Source organism: Netta rufina, assembly GCF_964035555.1.
Source record: "Netta rufina genome assembly, chromosome: 1".
In the NCBI taxonomy this organism is placed as follows: domain Eukaryota; kingdom Metazoa; phylum Chordata; class Aves; order Anseriformes; family Anatidae; genus Netta; species Netta rufina.
In genome coordinates this window covers 12,238,479-12,259,535 of record NC_140123.1, presented here as the reverse complement: position 1 = coordinate 12,259,535, position 21,057 = coordinate 12,238,479, and the positions used below count along the sequence as shown (strand labels likewise).

Sequence of the window (21,057 nt, the reverse complement as noted above, 5' to 3'; positions counted from 1 at the left end):
AGGGGTCACAGTGACTGGATTTAGCCAGGCAACCAAGGGCGGCTCCTCGCCCATTCCGCCCCCCACCCTCTCCCCCATCCCCACCCCTCTTCCCTCACTGCCCCGCCACCCCACACCACCCCAGCCTCCCCCTTCACCCCCAGCCACCAGCCGATCCCCCAAGGGCTGAGGGCAGCCTGCGGCAGCCGGGGGCCGAGCCGAGGCAGAGCCGCCCCGCCTCAGCCCGCCCTTCCCCGCGCAGCACGCCGGGCCGCCATGGCCGCTCCCTGCGCCCGGGGCTGAGGGCCGCCCCGCCGCCCGGCATGGAGGAGAGCTCCAGCTGCGAGAGCCTCGGCGCCGGGCGGCCGGCGGCCGTGGGGAGGCCGCCCAGCGGCGATTCCCTCTCCAGGTAACGAGCAGGGTCGTCCCCCATTGCCCTCCATACCCGCCCGGGGTCGTAGCGGGGTGTGGGATTTGGGATTTGGGATTTGGGATATGGGGGGGAGAGGGTGCTCGGAGGGATGCAGGGCGCGGCGCTGGGGCAGCCGCTATGCGACCGATTTAGGAATGAATTGTGAAGGTTTTGGTAGAGGTGCCCCCGCCGTCAGTGTGTGATCATGCTAATTAAAGTCACGTTTCTTCGGTGGGTTTGGGGAGGGAGCGGTAAAGGTGGGGGTCTGCTGGGAGGGGTGCCAGGAGCAGCCCTGGTGCTGCACCCCAAAGGGTGCTCGCTGCGTGCCAGGCTGGGCCTTGGTCTGAGCCTTCAGCAGCAAATCCGCAGGGACGTGTTCCCTCCCAGCTCTAATTTGCAGTCTTAATGGCCTTTTAATTCTCTGTGGGTGATTTCCGAGGTCCTTCAGTCACACAAACTGGGAAAGAGGCGTCCTGTGCCTCGCACAGGTTATCGGGGAGGAAATGAGAAGTATGCACAGCAGCCACCGAATACAGCATCCACGTACTGTATTTATACCCATAAAAATCAGTTTTCTCTGTTGGTATTACCTGAATTTGGGATGGAACGCACAAGAATTGCGTTGGCCTGAAGTTCACGACTCGTGGAAACGCTTGATAATTACGTTTAGGTGAAATTCATTGTAGAAGTTGAGGGGAGACCTCATCAATGTGGATAAATATCTGAGGGGAGGTTGTCAAGAGCATGGGGCTGGTCTCTTTTCAGCTGTGCCCAGTGACAGAACGAGAGGCAACAGGCACAAACTGAAGCCCAGGAGGTTCCAGCTCAATACGAGGGGGCACTTCTGTACTGTGAGGTGACAGAGCACTGGCACAGGGTGCCCAGAGAGGCTGTGGGGTCTCCATCTCTGGAGATATCCCAAACCCCCCTGGATGCCATCCTGCACAACGTGCTCTAGGTGATCCTGCTCGGCAGGGGTTGGACTGGGTGATCTCCAGAGGTCCCTTCCAACCCTAGCCATGCTGTGACTCAAAAGCACGTCTTGCTGTAGGGTGTAGGAGCACGGGGCAGGGGAGGGATGGGACCTCAGAGTGCCTCAGCCCTCTGTCCCAGTAGGGACAGCACTGGGGGCAGGTCAGGCTGCTCAGGGTTTTTTTCCAGCCTGGTATTGGAAACCTGCAAGGACAGAGACCACACAACCTCTCTGGGCAGTGCATCTCCTCAATACCTTCTGTGGAGGCTCTAGGGGTGCTCATGGATCCACCCAAAGTCCACTCTGCTCCAGGCTGGACAAGCCCAGCTCACCCAGCTTCTCCTCAAAGGGCATGCACTCCAGCCCTCACATCTCAGAGGCCTCTCCTGAGCTCCCTCTGGTTCATCGGTGTCTTTTCTGTACTGGGGGGTTAAAAGCAGGATGCCCAGAAACACTACAGTGAGTGCTGAGTAAAAGGGATGATCCTATCCCTGGATCTCCTGGCTCTGCCCCTGTTCCTACAGGCCATGGTGGGGTTGGCCTCTCTACCAGGTTGCCCCACACGCCCATGCTCAGCTTTATTGCCCCCCAGGAAGGCACAACCCAGTTTTCTCCTGGGATTCTTCCTTCTTGAGTCCTTCATGACTCCTCATCCTCATTTTGCCCTCCTTCATCAGATTATTCTGTTCTCTCTAACAGTTTATTTGTGCAGTTTAGCTGTGCCCTGCCAGACGCCTAGAGGTCTCTTTTCACCTTTTCCTCACATCCCCAGTATACATTTTTTTTTCCCTCTGCATCAGTTTGGGCAGTGTGGACCCATCTGAAGGTCAGTCACCATAAGAGACACTGGGGCCCGAGGCCATGGAAGGAAAGCTTTTCTTGGAAGAGCCTCTGTCAGCAGCATGCCCTGTACTGAGGGAATCGCTGGGAAATTGGGATGGTAAATCTGTCTCTACTGACCATGCACAAGACACTCCTCCAAGTCTTGAAAGGGCATCCACTTGAATGGATTTCTTGGGGTATTAAAAAGCTTATCCTAAAACTTCCAGAATTTCAAGTCTCTGCTCCAATGTCTAACTTGTAGGAGAAAGCTAGCCAATATGTTCCAAACAACATTTCTTTTTCTCTAGCTGGGTATCAGAAATACATCTTTTTCCTTTGCTGTTACTGATTGAAAAGAGCTCGTCTTGAGTATTCTGTGAAGTGGTTAGTTGGAATGGTGAAGATTAGAGCAAAACTACATGGACGTAAAATGAAGTTCTTGTAATGACAGACGCCTGGGGACCTTCAGAATATTGGGGACCAGCTCCCCCTACAAATCTGGTGATACTTGTACACAAATGATCAGTTTTCATATGAACTGGACTATGATCCCTTGCTCTTTTTATTTTTATTTTTTTTTTAGTTATTTTTTCATTAAATCTGCAGTGCAATCTGATTTTATGCACCAAAACAATCTCTCTGAAGCTAATGCGTCGAAACATATTTGTACGGACACACTTATTTTCATCTTTTTCTTACTGTGTTTATTTATTTGTTTGTTTGTTTTTTAAGTTCATTTTGGGGTTGATGTGGGGAGCACAATGAATTATGAGGGTGCTGTCATCAGGCTGTGTAATCTCTTTTATTTAAAAGGAACGGCAACAACAACTGAGCAGAAAGGCACTCATCCTAGGTTCACAGTTAACTAGCAATGCAAAGAGTGAGAGTTTTGTTTTAGTGACCTGTTTTATGCAAGATTCCTAATACTCAGAAAGGTGCTAGTATCAAATATACCCAGCAATACATACTTGTGATTCTTTCAGTTCCAGCTCAGAAGCTAAGTGAGTTTCATATTTCTGGAGATATTTACGACCTAACACCTCAGCAAGGCACGTCTGATAGAGTTTACTCACACGTAAAGTTGCTCACATAAATAAATGCCTTAGAAAAAACATATATTATTATGTTCATTTGTCTTTCAATAGTGAAAATGGAGTATTATAATAAAGGTATTTGACAGCAAAAGTTGCTTTGATGTTTTAATAGACCCAAGTAACCTGCAGTACCAGTGCTCCTTGAGTAAGATATGAGAATAACCAAATAAATGTTATCTACTTTCCGTCCCAACTATAAATATTTGAAAAAGTGTGTGAGGCCCACAGTAGAGCTGTTTGTGCATTGTAGAAAACCCCAAGCTCCGTGTGGAAATACTGAGTTGGTTCCAGATGAGCAGGTCACAGGTAATTAACCCAACTGCCCTCTTAATTGTGCTGATAGAGCTATTCTGCTTCTCAAGCCTGAGCTATCTCACCTCGTGCTAGCTTTGGGTGGCAAGGCACTGGGTTCTGCAGCTCCCCGTGGTTTCCAAAGGACAATATTTAGGATGGGCTTTCTCCCTGGATCCTGTTCTTGTGGAAGGCAGGTGAGCATGAGCCAGCTGCTCCTAGAGAGCTGCACTGGTAGGGAACTAGCAGCTTGCAAGGAGTGCTTGGGTGCCAATCCAGGCCAGGAACAACCCACAGGACAGAAAGGAACAGGGTAAAACACTGATCCTAATGTTGTCTTTGAACTGCAGCATGGCTACGTGCAGAAGAGCAAGCTTTACTCAGTGCTTTGGACTCCTTATTTATCTTTAAAATGGCCTGGGGATGCTGGGTGAGTGAGAAATACCTTTCACCTGCGGTAGGTAAGCAGACTTCTTTGGAAAGACCTCCCTCAAAATGAGTTTTTAGGTGGAGTTGTGGTTTTGCTTTTTAATCTGAAGCTGCACGTGGGCCCTCTGACCTCTGGAATTCAAAGTAACAGCCAGCAAAATTCCGCCGTGACCTTGCCTTTTGGGAAGGAAAAGCCAGATATAGCCGTGTATGACTTTAACAAAGCACGCGACTTTAAGGAAAAGGTGAGATCAAACTTCAGATATCTCATTTACTTTTCATTAACAGGGATTGGGTGTTTTGTTTGTGCAGCATGTGATTCTGTGCCTTGGTCTCTGAATGAACATATCTCATGTTCCTGTAAAATGTTCCTTGAAAAGCATATTGCAGCCCAGCCTGAACAGCGGTCAAAGGAAACAGCTGAGAGTCTTTCTCTTAGGCCCGCTGGAGGTAAATTTGTACTGCCTGTGCAAACATGTGGAGGTGATTGTACTGGAAGGAAACTGCTGCAGGAGATGTCAGTGATACCTCAACCTCGGTATGAAATGAGATAAGGCAGTGGGCAGATGTTTCCTGCCAGCACGAGGGTAGCGGTGTTTGATGTTACCACTTTCTGGTTGCTTGTTGCCACCTCTCTGCTGGTGATTATCATCCGCTGAGGTCTGCAGCTACAGAGGATCCTGTGCGCTTTCTGCTGCAGCATGTGAAAATAATCACGCTCCTTGTCCTTATGTTTGCAGGGATAACGCTGAAAGCATAAGCTCTGTGTAAATCAGTGCAGCCAGGCCTGCTGAAGCAATAGCTCCATGAGGTATGAACTCCCCCGTTCATCTCCAATAAGGTCCTGTCAATACCTGCTCTGATTTAAGGCTGTGTTGCAGGAATTCTTTCCCCGCAGAAGAGAGCGATGCTGGAAGGAGCTGGGGCTGTGAGCCGTTGGCTGAGGAGGGCTCGCTAGCACCACATTGCTACCAGATGTGTGAGATTTGCTGATTGAGTTGTTTTGTGATGAGTCATTGAAGTTAGAGTCTGAAAAGGAAGATTTTTGCCAGTTCTGGTGTTTGGTGAAATGTGAGTAGCTGTCTTTTTCTTCCTGGAGTTTGAGAGTATTTCTTGCATTTGATTTCTTGTATGTCCAAAGCAGGATTTCTCAAGAGTTATTGCTGCTGAAGACAAGCACATTGCTGGCTGAGTGTTGATAATGAACTGATTTTCTGTATCTGAGAAACTTAACACTGTGCCTAGAACCAATTAGCAGCTCCAGGCAGGCTCATTATCGTTAATTTTAATAAGAGAGTGATAATTTATAACACTTACTTGCAACTAAGGTCTGTTCTGAGAGAGGTTCTTCAAGTACTGTATATTGTGAAGACAAAGAACAGTTTGACTTCATGATATGTAAAATCATGGATTAACAGAATGGGTTGGGTTGGAAGGGACCTTAAAGCCCACCCAGCTCCACCCCCCGCCATGGGCAGGGACACCTCCCAGCAGCCCAGGTTGCCCAAAGCCCCATCCAGCCTGGCCTTGAGCACCTCCAGGGATGGGGCATCCAAAACTTAAATGGGAATCTGTATTTAGGATATGAAGATTTGGGGCAGAAAATAGTGAAAATACAGATCTGAAGTCTGTTTGGCTATTTTTTTGCACTGCACTTGGGAAGAGAAACTATTACCTCTGAAGAACATGGGAATTGTTTCTAGCAGCAGTTTTTGGCACCTGTGTTTCAGCTCCTGCCTCTCTCGGCATGTGAGCCTTCGGCCTTAGTTTTCCTGTTGGGCACGTGCAAATTCCTTTGTCCAGGCTCTAAATGCACAGTAGAAGTGCACACGTTTGTTTTTTTAAGTATGTTTCCATTTGAGATCACAAAATATAATTGACGTTCACCTGTTTCTTGTGTCATAATTGATGTTCTATTGCTGTTCAGAGGCCATTTCTGTGTTGAAAAGCCAGGGAGCAGCTATTGCAATATGCTGAAGCCAGCACTCCTCTATTTTTACTAACGCCTGGCGGGTCACTCCACGAAGCTGGTGGAGCAGAGCGCTGAGGCTCCTTGCTGAGATACTGGGCGAAGAGCGAGAGGATCTGGGCATGAGATGAAGAACTGCTGTGGGGAGATGAGGCAAGAGCTGACAGCTGGTGAGGAGCAAAGCTGGGCTCAGAACACGGCTCCCTTGGGTCCCGTCAGGCGCTGCCTTTTCTGAAGAGAGCTGGTGCTGTTGTGTGGACTAACAGCCTGTTTGCTGGACAGCTTTAAGTCTTACACATGGCTCTTTAACCATGGGCTGCTTGCAGCACAGGCACCATCGCAGAGCCCGAGTGTTAAGACTTCAGCTGACCTGGTGATGCCAAATTACATAACCCCTATCCATTATGTGATTGTCCTGCTATAACGTAGGTTAACACTGATCTTGACCTGCTTCGTTACCTATTTCTGACACTTTAATGGTCACTTTTCCTTCTTTACTAATTCTTTTATCGCTCTTGTACAAAGGCAAGAACTGCGTTTGAGAAGGTCGTAATGCCTCTTGGGCGGCTCAGGAGTCCACAGCTTCTTTTTCAGGAATGTTTTCCTGATGCCCTGCCTTGCTGTTACTGTTTTTTCCTGCTGGAGGTATCAGGTGATGTAAAAAGAGACCCGATCCGTACCCCAAACAGCTTGTGTTACCAGAAGGGGGGGAGAAAACCAGCAAGCATACATTAGAAATGTGTCAGAAGTCTTCCAGAGGTCACGCTGATAAGGTGCCATGTACAAGGTGTAGCTGTAAAAGGGGACGTGAGAAAAGTGATCTTGTCATTTGTCCACGGGAAGCCCATTCCAGCGTAACGAAGAGGGCGCCGGGAAGGTAATGAAGTGCTTTGCTTGTAGAGGTGATCGGGATAACCCCGCGATGGGAGACTCTGCAGAAGAGATGTTTTCACAGTAATTACCCTAAGTCTTTGTTTTTAACTAAAAAACATCTGGCTGTTTTATGGCCCCAGTAACTGGGAGATAATTGAAGAAAAATTCCGTGAAAGACAACAACAGAAAATCAGTGGAACTTTTCAAAAACAAACTCTGTTTTTCCTTTTCCTACCATCTGTGGTTTCTTTTGCCAGACGATGTTCTCACTCAGTAATTTTCCAGTGATTTCAAGGTAGTTCTGTTCCTTGCTTCTCTTCCGCCTGTCTGCTCCATAAATTCTTTTCCATTGTTTTCTGAGCCCTGATGCATTTGATGAAGGGAAAGCGTTAGCAGTTTTCTCGTCCATAACCCCACAAAGTGATATTTCCAGTCATTTTGCTCCCACTTGACAGATCTCGTCATCCTGCAGTCTTCTGGCCGTGGCTGCAGTGTCACTGATGTTAGATCACCTGAAGGTTTCTGTTTGATTTGGATGAGGTGTGGGTGTGTGATAATGTTTCTGCTGTTAGTTAGAGAACACAAGTTTATGTTTTTTTTTTTTTTTTCTTTATTCTGGGAAGACAGGTGACACCTGGTTAGAATAAACAGTTTTATCTGGATTAATTTACTGTGATATAAAGAGTGTGTGCCAGCACAAAGTGTTGCACTCAAAATCTTGTTCATGGGCAAAAAGGCAACGCAACTGTATCTAACAAGAATTTGTTGTTTGGGTAACTGAAATCCTGCAAGCCAAATCATTATTTGTCCAGATTGAATTGCTACAGAAAAAGAATAATTGGTTAAAACTGTTATACGTGCAGTTGTTAGTTTCTGCCCGTTTTCCTGGAGTTAGGCTCACCCCTTTCTTGCTCCTCTGGTTTTTATGGCTGACGGTTTTATTCTGGTGGTGGTGGCTCTTACAGAGAGTTGTCAGCATCCTTTGCTGTGAGGAGTGAGAGATTCTTGGTGGTGGTGTCTGCTTTCCTTACTGCAGGATCCACCTGGGACCATTTCAATGTATTTGATAATACAACTTTACACCTTTTGTCCTTCATCAGTCTGCAATTCCATGTTGCCTCTGTTTTTTACTATATCTGATTGTTTTTACAGATACTAGATATTCTTTCTGTGTTCTCTGTTACCCCTAAAACCAGTTTTGTCCAGCTCCTGGTCTGTGTTTCTTCAGCTGACCATTGGTGAGTTGTTTATAGCCATGGGGTCTCCGTGCCAAGCCCTTAGCATCCTTTGTGCTCCTCTGTGCCACGTCCTGCATCTTCACTCTCCAAGCCTTTGCTATCGTGCTGGGCTAGTGCATTTCTCTATACAACATGGTTGTTAGTTGTATCTCATTCCATATAGAATGACTGCTTAGTACTGCTGTCAGCACAAAACTGTGGTTGCACCATACACAGATAACAGAAATGTGACAAATTAGGTATAGGCACCTGGCCAAAGAGAGAAATTGCTGTCACAACTAAACCAAATTTTTAAACAAAAATTTAACTGATGGACTGAATTGGTCCCACATTTATTGATGTATCTTACATTGCTTGTTGTTTAGTGAGCAAATTGGTTTTGTGATTTATTTTATTATTTATTTTTTTTAACTTTCCTGGCCCAAAGGACACTGATACCTGAATCACTGAACTCCTGAACCACAGCCTCTTTTGTACCTCCTGCCTCTCCTGAGAGTAAAGCATTCCTGCTTATTTTTATTGTTCTGTTAGGAAATCCCGTAGTTGATTTGTGCAGGTAGGTGGCAGGACCAGCCCCATCAGCTGTTTCAGCCGACTCTGCACTGAGCTGGTTGCACGTGTGACTGGAGGAGCCGTCCTGCTGCTGTGGAGAGCAGATGCTGGAGGTAGTGGGGAGTGACTGCAGCCTGTGCTACCAGAGAGGCACTGCTGGAGGCACTGATGGCTAAACCAAGCTCTACTTGACTCAGAGCAGAGCTTGGTTTAACCAGTGGTTGGATACCTCTAATGAGGACAAAACGATCAGCACCTCATAGTAATATTAATAATATTTGTAAGCGGAACACCTCTGGTAAACAGATGAAAAATGGGGGATCTTCTGCTTCCATTTTAGCCAGGTTGGATTTCAGAGTAGGCTTCTCTTGAAAATCTGGGCTGAATCCTTCAGTCTAGGAATCGTCATCCCATCTCTACATAGAAAATGACCCCTTACACCTCTGACAAAGTTTTTCTCAAGCCTTTTTGCTCAAAGGTTAGGGATGCTACCAGAATGGTCACTGAAAGCCAGGGTGAGAGGAATAGGATGGGGCTGTTCGTGGACGTGCTCAGGGCTTGTGCCCTTCACTCGCAGACACTGCTGGGGTGCAGCTCCTGGTGGCCACTGCTGCTTCTAGCACCATGGGGGTGATATCTCTTTTATTTATTTATTTATTTATTTCGTCTAATAACTTCTAACTAATTAATAACTTTCTTATAATGACTTCTAATTCTGGACTCCACCTCGTGCTTCCACCTTGCATAAAGAACAATACAGGCATCCTGGATGGGATTTGCCTGCAGACCTCTCTGATGCACATCTCTGCTAGTCTCTGTGTTTCTTTTTGCAGACAGTGGGGACTCATCTCGGTTTCTCCCCAGTGCGTGTACGAGAGCCTGCAGCGACGACTTCAGATGCAAACACCTCCACCCCCTCCTCATCTTGCGTCAGGGACAAAGAGAGTATGGAGTTTGGATGGTCTCCACTCCAAAAAAAGGAAGGAGCTATTTCTTAACTCCTGTTATTCCTCTTTTTCACATGGTAGCTAAATCTCTTGGCAACTGAGAAGAGAGCAGAGATTTGTGGCCTGGTTTCCTAAGCCACGTTTCTTCGTGTGCGGGTGTACATCTGTCTGCTGTGGCCACCAGTAGATTTTTGTAACCTTTGAACAACTTTAACCGTGCTTGACAGAGGAGTAAAAGTAATAACTTAGGACAAGCTTTGTGTTTAAACAGATGGAGCTGTGAAGGGTGTCCACGTCAGCTTTTCCATTAAGGAAAATGCTTGTTCCCTTTTCAACAGAAGGAAATACCTGGATGAGAAAGATGTCGTGAACGTGTGCGGATTCTCTTGGACAAGACTTCTCTCGAGTTGGAGAAGTACTAATCTGTCTCTCATTTTTGCTTTTCCTTCTTTTCTTGTGCCTTTTCTGGTGTCCACAAAAGGCCGTGCTCAACTGAAAACAAAACCAAACACAAACCTCTGTGCCACACGGCACTCACCTTGTGGAAAGCAGGGTAGGACCCAGCTCAGACTGCCACATCTCCGTGTGGGGCAGGTGTCTAACACCTCCCTACCCTCAGCACCAGCACACTCCCCAGGTAACTCAGCTGAGCAGGGATGGCTCTCCACACTGACAGCTCAGAATGATGTTCTCAGCTCCCCTGACAGGATTTCCATCGGCTGAGTGGGAGCATGGAAACTGCTGGTATGTGCCCGGAGGAGCTGAGCCTGTCCAGACCTCGTTGTTCCTACTCCTTACTGGGTTAGGTTGATCTCTGCAGGCACTGATTGCTTCTGGAGGCAAGCAGAGGTATCCGGAGGAAGTGGCTGTGGCTAGATGGTGGGAGATAAGCTCACGTTCAAACACACGGGAACTGGTATGGACAGAAAACCTTCAGCTGAGCTCGTAAACTTTGTGTATGTCTCATTTCAGTGTAAGGCGCCTTTGTTTTCAGCGTGTACCCAACCTACAGCTGGCCAGTGGGGTGGGTGTGTGGAGCCCGTTGGCAAACTTGGGCCACAGCAGGAGGAGTCGATGGCTGCTGAGCACTTTGGAAACTGGGCTTTGTGTTTAGGTAATAAATGGGATTATGTTCCTGGAAAACCTGGACCCAGCTGTGAGCGGTGAACCTGGGGGCTTTGAAGAACCTCAGACCTCAGAGTTGTTGAGCACGTGTATCTTCCATCAGCTTAAGGAGAGCCCAACGTTTATGAAAACCTCCTTGGTTTGAACTTTTGGAAAGAAACCCACCAAATTATCAAACTCCTGATAGTATTTTAGCTTTGTAACTCCTCTGGGGACCACCTTTGCGGAGGGACTGTGCTGCCAACAGAGCACTGCTGTTCCAAATCCTTTTTTGAGCTGACCGTGGCAGAGCACGCAGCTGCACGGTGTCTGTGAAAGCATACCAGGGTGTTTTGCTGGGTGATATGTGACTCTGCAGACTGGCTGTATTTATATATCCTTCCCTCCTTCATTTGATTATTCCCAGTATGGAGCAGCTCCTGTCTTTGATGAGTAAATTGCTGGTATTTTTAATTCCTGTGGGTGTTTGGTTTATTGGGGCGAGGGGGCTGCGTGGTGCGTGTTTGAAAGAAAATGAGAACATTTAACAATACGTGGTACTTTCTTACCCAGGTGTTTTTTAAACAGGGACGTAGAAAAAAAAATAAGGAAAAACTGAAAGAGCACATGAACCGGGGGAAGTACCCATGCGTTTGGATAAACCACACGTAACTGGGCCTCAGCAGGTAGCTAGAAACAAGAATTACCAGAATACAAGCAGTAAAAGAGAAGTTGTACCTGTCTATTTATCCCTACTTCCTTCCTGTCTTAAGATGAGTCCCTCCCAGGATAGGTAGTATTTTGATTTCTTTCCTTGATCAAATGAATAGGTTCCTTTAAATCAAAACAGAGAACAAAAAAACAACAAGGATTTTAAAATAAACAAAGTATTTATTTTTGTTTATAATGCTTTGCTATATGAGGTCATATGTTGCTCTCTGTTTTCCTGTTTCTCCTTGCCCTCAAACTTTAGGGTTATTGCAATTCAGCATGGGATTGTCAAATTTGCATCAAAACCCCCATCTTTTTTTTTTTTTTTTTTCTTGCATGTTTTACTCTGGCTTCATATACTTTGAAGGAAGGAGGTGGAAGCTTGTATGGTAAATACTGTGAGCAGCAAACGTGGTTTTGAACAGCATTTATGATTTCCATAATGACTTTTGTCTGTATTCAAAGTACCCGAGGAGGAAGTTGGATGTTGCCAGCCCTCTGTAGCCAAGGTGCGGTGGTAAATCCAAGGTTGCTCAGCTGGAGGAGATGAGAACACCACCCACGTCTCCTGCTTCTCTGCATGAAATGAGCCCAGGAAATGGCCTCTTGCCCAGGTAGAGCTAAGAGACACCGATGGTCTCTTAACACCAGCAAACGCTAGGATTTGGATTCCCAAAGGTCTGCCCTGGAGATTGGAAACCCCAAAGTTTTTAAGCACAGCCCCAGATGCGCAGAAACACCTGTGGAAAGTGTCAGACCTCTCTGACACGAGCGGTAGGGCAGAGCCACAGCAGCTGGCCTGGCTTTCCCCTCATCTCAGCTGGAGGTGGGTCGCTGGCCTTGCCCACCCATCCATGAGGAACTGGAATCAGACGAAAGCGTTGGATTATCAGCCTGCTTTCAGGAGATAGGAACTAATTTTGGACTCTGAGAAGCTGGTGAAACGGAGGCGAAAAGTCAGTTCCAGCAGAAGTCTAAGAACTCCTTGACAAAATTCATTTTTTTTGGCCTTCTGTTTCCTTCCTCATAGCTGTGTATCATCCCACACCAGCCCGGAGCTTGTCAGAAACCCAGCACCCCTTTTGCTCCTCGTGTGAATGCAGATCATTTCCTAATCATCTTCCACGTGCTCATCAGGACACATTGGTTCAGGCCTCTCACTGCTGCTGTTCTTCCTCTTTTTTTACCTTCTGGGTCATTTGACTCATGACAGCGTGCTGCGTGGGGCTGCTTGCTGGTATTAATTACATGCCCCGTGTTGGTTTGTCTTTGGGTGTTGGCTTTCTATTCTTGGAATCCTGCAAATATTTTCGACAATCGGCCTATTGTTCAGCAAGCGCTCCACGCACACTGTAGGCCTTTTGTGATTTTCTGGTAAGTAAAAAAAAAAAAAAAAAAAGAAAGAATGACTAATGGGGCATGAACGGTGCTCGTGACACTGTAGTGCATTGTGTAACTGTTGAGAGCAGCATCTGCATTCCTAGAAAAGCGTGCTCACGGTCAAAATATAGGACGTTCCCTCTGGCTCATGGGAGAAGACGTACTCTATATCCAGCTCGGGATGCTGCCTAAAAGGACCAACTTCTACAAAATGCCATTTTCTTCCCCTGGAACGTGAAGTCAGGCTGAGACCCGCGTTTGCTTGGCAACAGGAGCGAATCCTTTCCGTTCAGGCAAGTGGCACGGGGGCTATTTTCGGTCCGTCACGCACATGCACGGCGCTTTGTTCGCTGAAATCTCTTCTTTTTATGTTGCCAGCTCTGCCATCAGCAGCTCTGGTGAATGGCGAGGGCACGTTATTTTAGTGTATGAACTGGATGCCAGGGAGAGCCTGGCACCCGCTTCTCTTCTTCCCCTCAAGAGCGTGTCTGTGTGAGGCTTTCTGCCGCCTCTGAGCCTGTGGCAGGTTGAGCAGAGGAATGTGTAGGGCTACGTGTGCAGGGGTCTTCCCATACAAACACAAGTACCTATAAGGACTGCGGGGTCCTCCTCGCCTTGCTCAGCCCCACGGGGAGCTGCTGGAAGCCAAGAGCCTGATCTCTCAGCAGCTGGGTTCCCCGGGCAGCTCCAGCCAGGACAAAGTGATATTCACAGGGAACAAGCGCTGGTTTGTCTCCTGCTGCTCCGATAGGACCCAAAAGGTTTTTTGGTATTTCTCTTCCCTTCTGTGAAGGAAACGGGAGCCTTGAAAGTATCGAAGAGGGAGAGCTGTTGGCTTGAGTGTGGGAAGCGAGCGGGGAGTGCTCAGTACCTCTGCGTAATTCTGCTCTTAAGAAAAGTGCCCAGGTGCTGCAGGTGCTGTCAATTTGAGCCTGTTGGATCCTGTTCCCTTGGCATCCGAAGCTTCCAAATGAAATTGTATTTGCCACCAGTCGACATTAATTTGCTGTTTCCACCTTGATTAATTTTTAGGAATGCGCGTAATGAGAAACTTCCACAAAAACAGGAAGAAAGGAAATGGAAATTTGCGCTCTGCGGTGCTTTTCTCATTTATGACCTTTGCAACTCAAACTCAGTGTCATTCCTGTGACTACTGAAACAAAACACACAGGTTGATAGAGAAGAAGTGGTGTGAGCAGCCGATGCCAATTAGCATCTGAGTAATTGGCACACCTTTGCAGGCAAGGAAGCAGCTGCTTGTAGTGGCAAGGAAGGAATATTCCTAAAGAAGGCGTTGGAGGGATGACTTGATCATCTGTGGCTGCAGTTGGGTTGTTATTTATCAGAGGGAGCCAGGTTAGTTTTTTCAGATAGCAGTTGAAAAAAAAAATAAATAAATAAAATTGTCCTAAAGCCCTACGCATATGCTGTAAATAAAAATGGCTTATTTTCCAGATATAGCTTATTTTCCTTTCTGTCTCAGCAGGTTTCCCGAGAGTTCAGGGTGTTAAACTCCCATCTATTTTCAAAGTCTGAAGAAATTAACAGTGAGTAGTTTTTCAGAGAGTTGGTACCCAGTCCCTTTCTGCATAGGATCGTTACTTACCTTTAGGAAGGTGTATATTTATGTGTGTGTGTATATATATATAAATAAATGTTTTTGCCAAACAGAAAGAGGCAAGCTTCCTAAGAACTCTTCCTCAAGATCTAGGGCCTGAATTCATGGGGTTGCTCCTGGACCCTCATGTGGTCAAATTGCCACCTTTGCTTTCTTCTCTGGAAAACTGTTGCTTATGTACTCTAGGAAAGCAGTAATTTCATCCTCAGACTCCCTAAATAACAGCTAGCAAAGCAAACAGCAGCAAGTTTATGTTCCGTGTCCTTTGCCTTTGCCTACACCACATTATTTGAATCGGAACGAGGGTCGGGGGGTGGAGGTTGCCTCGGGTGGCTCTGGTGGATGCTGTTTGATGGCAGTTTTTGAAGACTTTACCGCCGCCTTCCCCCCCAGATATTTCCCCTGCACCTTCATAGTGTAAGTTTGCGTGTCTCAGACATTTGTTTGCAGTTTCTGTACGTCGTTGCTGACGGTTCAGGCTGAGCGTGCTGGCGTTCCCTCAGTGCTGCTGCAGCCAGCAATGCCTTTCAGCTGCCTCAACAGGAATCACCAGAGGGCATCTGTCTGGGGTTGGGTTACATTGGAAAACCACCTGGCGTGTTGTGGGGTAGTCCTTAATAACAACAACGAGCACTTCATCAAGAGTTGAGGCACTGTGCTTGGTTTCCATTGTACTTCTCACATGAATTGTGTGTTCGGGTTCCCTACAGCCCAGGGGCTAACGCTGCACGCAGGCACGGTGTGAGACCCGTGTGCTGCCAGCCCTCATTTGGGCTCATTTATCACTCAAAATCTGACTGTAAAAATGCATTTAAATAAGAGTAATTATTAAGATGAAAGATGTATGTCAGCGTTAATGGCATCCTAACCCTGTTTTCTGCTTCTGCTGGGGGAGAAGTGGGAACAGCAGTGACAGGAGCAAGGTGCTTTCCCTGATGGTGCTCCTGAACCCAGCAGGGGTCTCTTCTGGCACCTCACAGACATCAGGACGGGTGCTGTGGAGCTGCCTGGGCATGCAGCATGGGAAGAGAAGTGCTTCTGGAGGTCCTTGGTCTTCGTGAGTCCATTCTGGAGCGTCTGAACTCTGTTCCTTTCCTGTAGGAAGAGCCAAAAGTAATTGGGGAGCCCAAATGCTGTACCCTAAAACCTTAATGATGTTCCAAGGCAGTGGCTATTTACACGCCTCCCGGGCTGTGGGATCTTTCTTCTTGTATTGGCAGCAGGGACGAACTCCGGATTGCCTAAACCACTGAAGCTAATCAACTTCTGGTGTGCCATCAGGCTAATTAGTTCTCCAGGCAGCGGATCCGGAGCCTGAACGTGGCAGGAGGTGGGGAGTCGTGAGGCAGCAGCGGTTCGGCTCTTGGCTCCCTCCTGTGAGTAGCTGAAGAGGACAGACACGAGCAGCCCCTGCACGACCTCCAGGGAGCTGTGCAAGGGGATTGTCCGTGTGCACGCAGGCTCTGCTTCCCAAAAGCTGCCCCTGATGCCACTGGTGGCTTCTGCAGGAGCACGGGGACGCTGGTGGAGGGATGCTGGTGCTGGGAGCCTCTGAAAAATCCCTTCTAAAATGCAAATGCTTTCCTTCATTAAAACCCACTTGAAGCCAGGCGTGATCAACAAACACAAAACGTTCTCACAGCTCAGGATCGCTGTGGATTATGGTTCTCTTTTCTTTCTTTCTCTCTCTCTCTCTCTCTCTTTTTTTTTATTTTTTTCCCTGCACAGAGCAGTTTGCCCCTCAGCCTGCCAAAGCAAAATTAACCAAGAATTTCATAAAAAATCTTTGATTTATTATGATTAGATAATCACTGCTTGCGTAGTAGGTAAGGGCTGGGATCGTACGGGGGCAGACAAGTTGTGTAAGCAGAAAAACTTTAATCATTTTGGTAGTGCTTTCCCCTGGGAGCAGTTAGGAGCAGGCCAGACACAACGTGGGGATTGCTTGGGTGTAGCTTGCCCTAGCTTGGGGGCAGAAGGAGAGACTGATATTCCCGGTGAAAGGTCTTCCCAGCTTCATTTTCTGTGACTAAAGGACGTGAAATCCGTGATGCAGATGTTTTTATTAACACCTTACTGCTCGGTGACTTGGCGGTGGTCACTCTGAGGGTGCAAACAAAGCCAGGCACCTGGGTTAGCTGCTGGTGCATCCCTCGCTTAGTTATTTCCACCTGTGCTGAATGTCTTGAAAATGTTGCTCACCTCAAACACACGTTTCAGTGCACACACGCCTGGGCTGGCGGAGGCTCCTGCTGAAGCTCTGGCTCCCCCGGCTGGAGCTGTGGGAGGAGAAGGCGCAGCAGGGGCCGAGGGAGAGGTGTCAGAGCCCACAGCACCTCCAGCATCTGCTGATTTTTAGTAAGTGCCGTCTCCGTATGGGATGCTGTGCAGTGAATTAGTGCTGCTTTGAGGAATGATTAAAAAAAGTGTGATTTTTTTTTTTTCTTAACGTGCCTTAAAAAATCAAATTAGTTAAACAGTTGCAAACACCAGGGTGAGCACTTGGAAGGTGAGGTCTGAACGTGAGGAAACCGGGCTGAAACGAGGTTCGAGGGCACGCATCCAAGGGGTCTGAGCTGGTTTGAGGGAAGCATTGTAACGCTGTGGCTTAGGGCTAAGCCTGATTTAGCATGTCTGCGGGCTGCTGCGAGCAGAAGTGCTCCCAGCCTTCCTCATCTTCTCCAGATACGGATTCCCTCCTCCTCCTCTGCGCTGCCTCACGTTTATACAGCCACGTGGTGAGTCCAGCCAGCGTTGTTATCCAGCAGAAGACTTTCTTCATGTGTAGCAAGCGTTTGCTGCCCTGAGAGATGAGCAAGTGGAGCCGCGTGTCCCCGTGATGCTTGCCCAGGTCGAGGAGAGGAGGAGGAGGTTGGTTTGGTTATCCCACGAAACCCTGCGCTAATTCCATGTACATGGGAGGCCTTTGGATCTGTGACAGCAGCAGGCTTTGCTGGTGTGGTTCCCGTTACGTTGGTGTGTGATTATTTTCTGTCTGGGCCAGCCGTGGCGGCGTTGTGTGCTGGGGTGATGCTGCCCGTGGCTGGTGAGCTGAAGAGTTAAGCGAGTTGGGAAGCCGAACGATGAGTTCATGAGCTGCACACAATAAATGCATTCAGAGGAATCGTGCTATTCAATTGGCACAACGGCATCATTTATTTTAATTTTATTTATTTATTTATTTTTACTGTTCCCCAAACTTCCATTTCTAAGTTTCTGTTTCACAGGATTAAAAAGTTGCCAGCGAGCTTTAATCCTCGGAGGGAAAGGAGTGAGTCCCAGCAAGAGCCCAATTTTAGCACAGCACCTCCTGTTTCTAACGCCGCCCGTGTCATACTTTGCCAAACTTCGAAGAATAGAAATAAACCCAGCACATTTTGGCCTTTCCGTGCCTGTTTACCAGCAGTTAAGCAGCAAAACAATTTTCAGACAATTAACAGATCTCCAGGCCCTTTGGAAGCTCAGATAAAGCTGTTTGACGGCTGTCAAACGTCTAATTAATACAACTACTAAGGGGAACGCTCCTGGGAATATCCTGCCTTTGCCAGGGCTGGGTTTACAGCTCGGTAGCTGCTCCGTAAAGGTGGCTTTACACCCAGGTAAAACCTTCCTGGGGTCACTAAGGGCACTGATTGCTCCAGGTATTGCTGCCTTGCTGTGGCTTTGGGGTTGGGGACGTTGTTCCACAGAGGGAACAGCAGTCGAGTAGGGTTATTATCAAATGCTAATTTCAAGCAATTACGGTTCTACGAGAGCTTGCAGCATAAAAATGCCATAAAATAAGCTTATTTTAATTGCTTACAGCTGGCCTAGAAAAAAAAAAAACATATAGAAAAAGATGATGGCTGTTTTTGCTTTGTTTTCTAGCAAGTGGCTCTTTGTATCGCGGCAGAGGTGTGCTGGTATGCTGCGAGTCTTCCTAATTCTCCTGGGGTTGTGCTTATACCTGAAAGAGGAAAGCTACGTGTGATGGAAAGAGTTTTAATCCTGAATTTAGTCCATGGCTGTAAAGCTGCGGTCGGAGTTGTGCTGGCGGGCGTTCAGGATCCTGTCTGTTTTCATCCAGTTGCAGCGCACTAATTCCTCCCATCTGAAGGGCTGAAATTGAGGCCCTTGGTTTCGGTGATTTAGGATTTGATCAAGTTTGTGATCGTGATGGTGTTAGCTCACTCTGAGCTGGGATTTGGAAGTGAATCGTGTGTGCTTTGGTAATCAGTAGCCATGGAAGGTAAAGCAGGTTCTCCGAAATTGCTGCTGGGGACTAAATAACAGAATGGGAAAGGTGGAAACTGGGGAAAACTGCCTGATAGACTGCAGGTGAGTGGCCTTATCTGTTAGCTTTTGAGTAATAGTGTGCACAGTTTAATTCTGTGGTGTTTCTCTTTACAGTGCTTCCACTTCTCACTCGGACCACTCTGTCCATACCAAGTCTGCTTCTGCTGTGTCATCGGACTCGGTCTCTACCTCAGCAGACAACTTTTCCCCAGATTTAAGGGTACGTGTGCTTTGTCTTAACAAAGAAAAGGAAAATACGTGTCTGTGTGTGTATATATAAATATAGCTAGTGGCCTCCTTCACTGGCTCTTTCTTGCTCCTCTGAGTTTGGATACGGTGAAATGATTTCAGCTTTCAGGGTAATGCCAAATTGTGTGTAGCCAAGGCACGAAAGGTCCCAAAGTCAAACAAGTGAAATAGAAATTGAACTTTAATCTCTACCATATTATTTCCCTCTTTATAAAGTTGTTTAATCTTCAAAAAGCTGTCTCTGCAGCCCACATTTGGAGATGAATTTTCAAAGGAATTCCTTTTTCTTTTAAGTGCTTTAAGTAAGTGAAGATCCTCAACTAGCCAGTTACATATCCTTTTCTTTCCTTTCTGTGTGTGTGTGTGTGCATATCTATGAGATATTCTTTTTGAAAACTCCTGCTTGTTTGTAAACACTGAGTCCTTGGAAGTATCTTTCAGAGAAAGATTGTTATCTTCAAGCTGATAAAGTAGTCTTCTGTTACAGTAAATTGCTCTTGCATTAAAAGTTCCAAACAGGGCTCTTCTAGGTCTGTTAGTGATTTGTTAATGTCACATCCAAAGCTTTAGTTGAGTGTCAGAAAAGTTTTGAAAACTGTCTGTGCGTTCCTCTTAGGAAACCGAGGGGTTTGCTGATTTTCCTTAGCTTTGCAAAAAGGTCCCCTGAGCACAGGACTGGTGGTGTCAGTGCTTTCTGGTAACGACTTGTAGCATTTCTCAGCTGTGGTTGAACAGCTCTGTACAAACACAACTGCATAAAAACTCTGAACACAAAACTAATTCCTTCCTCTGACAACCATGACGATTTTTTGTTTCGTGAGTTGTCTCAGTGGTTCATAATTAGCAGAAAGTCCTCCTGTTCATAACTGGCAAGAAAGCAAATGTTTCTTCTTAGAGTTGTATTAGCCAGTATTAAGCTATGATTTGAAAATGAGTCAGGAGTTTGTGTAAGTGTTGTTTTGCACCTTTTATCTATGGATACCAAAAAATAGTCTTCAGAACATGTCTGGATAAAGTTACATGTAATAGGTCTGAACCTTTTCCCCTGTGAAGTGTTCAGTTTCCCCAACATACAGTAAACACAGAGTTCAGGCTGTGTGATTCATTGATATAAATATATGTATAAGACTGCAAGCACTGCTACAGCTGTAACTGTGTATATAATGCCATAAATTTTACACAGACTTTGTTTTACACTTAATTTTGCACAACCGGGTGCACAACTTGACTGCTCTTTTGCAATTTTTGTTATGTGTGGGGATTACCTTTACAGATAGAGAACCAAGCAATGTTCCTCAAGGCTGTCTTTGCTTCCTGGTGGTTGAGGTGGCTCAACACATTTTCCTTGTGACTCTGGATGTGTCTTGTGTCTCCTTCCCTCCTTTTGTCACCTTCTCTGCATGACATGTGAGCCCTATGTGGCAAGGACTCCTCCTGCCATGTATTTGTCTGGTTCCCCCTCCAACAGGGCCCCCATAATCGCTGGTAATCAAAAATGATGTTAGCAGAGGAATGTTCACTTAGCTGCATGACACGTTTTTCAGGCTGAAGATGCGTATGTGCTGTTTGCTGGAGGTCATTAAAAACCACTACTTCCTTGCTGTGCCCCGGTTCCTGTAATTTGCAGAATGATTTCTTCACAGCCTGCCTTTTTATTTTTTAATTTTAATTATTAAGCAACCTAAATTTCTGCCACGGCTGGAATAAATGCCGCTTCCCTTTCATTTTACAACAGCGTTTAAGGAAGGATGGTGAAAGCAGGGGATTATTTATCTACAATAGAGGCGCTTCAAGCCAAGCGTGAGCACATGCCTCTGCTGGCAGAGTGCTTCCTGCTGGTAATGTGCATCAGCTCTGTCGGGCCCGAATTCAGCATCTCCTGCTGTGCTCCACCTCAAGCCTGCTCCCGCAGAGGTGGTGCGAGTGGCTGCGATGCTGTCGTGTGCAAGCACAAAGCTGGTTCCTGTGATTGTGCTTGGGTGAGAGCTCGTCGATGCTGGCTGCAGAAAATTGATTCCTGTGCTCCTACGTGTAGTGGGGTATGGTGAGGAAAGCCCGGTTTCTATTAGGACAGGTTGCCTTTCTCTCTCCTACAGGATTTCCAGCAATAACCAGGTCTTTCTTTGTGGCTGGTGCTGGCA

General features: G+C 46.9%; 1 protein-coding gene across 3 annotated transcripts in view; it reads left to right on the top strand.

Annotated features, from left to right (window-relative positions):
- Positions 1-239: 239 nt before the first annotated feature.
- The window catches only part of MTMR2 (myotubularin related protein 2), a 59,257-nt gene continuing 38,439 nt past the window's right edge, over positions 240-21,057 (top strand). The window contains exons 1-3 of one of the 3 annotated variants that reach the window (XM_084299729.1): positions 13,901-14,130; positions 14,261-14,321; positions 18,782-18,887. Coding sequence is in view for 1 of the 3 variants with exons in the window: in XM_084299727.1 (XP_084155853.1) it covers positions 303-388; positions 18,782-18,887 (192 nt within the window). In the remaining 2 variants the exon portion in view is untranslated. Of the gene's footprint in view, positions 389-12,829; positions 13,068-13,900; positions 14,131-14,260; positions 14,322-18,781; positions 18,888-21,057 lie in introns of those variants that run through there. The other 2 variants (XM_084299727.1, XM_084299728.1) reach the window with 2 other exon arrangements.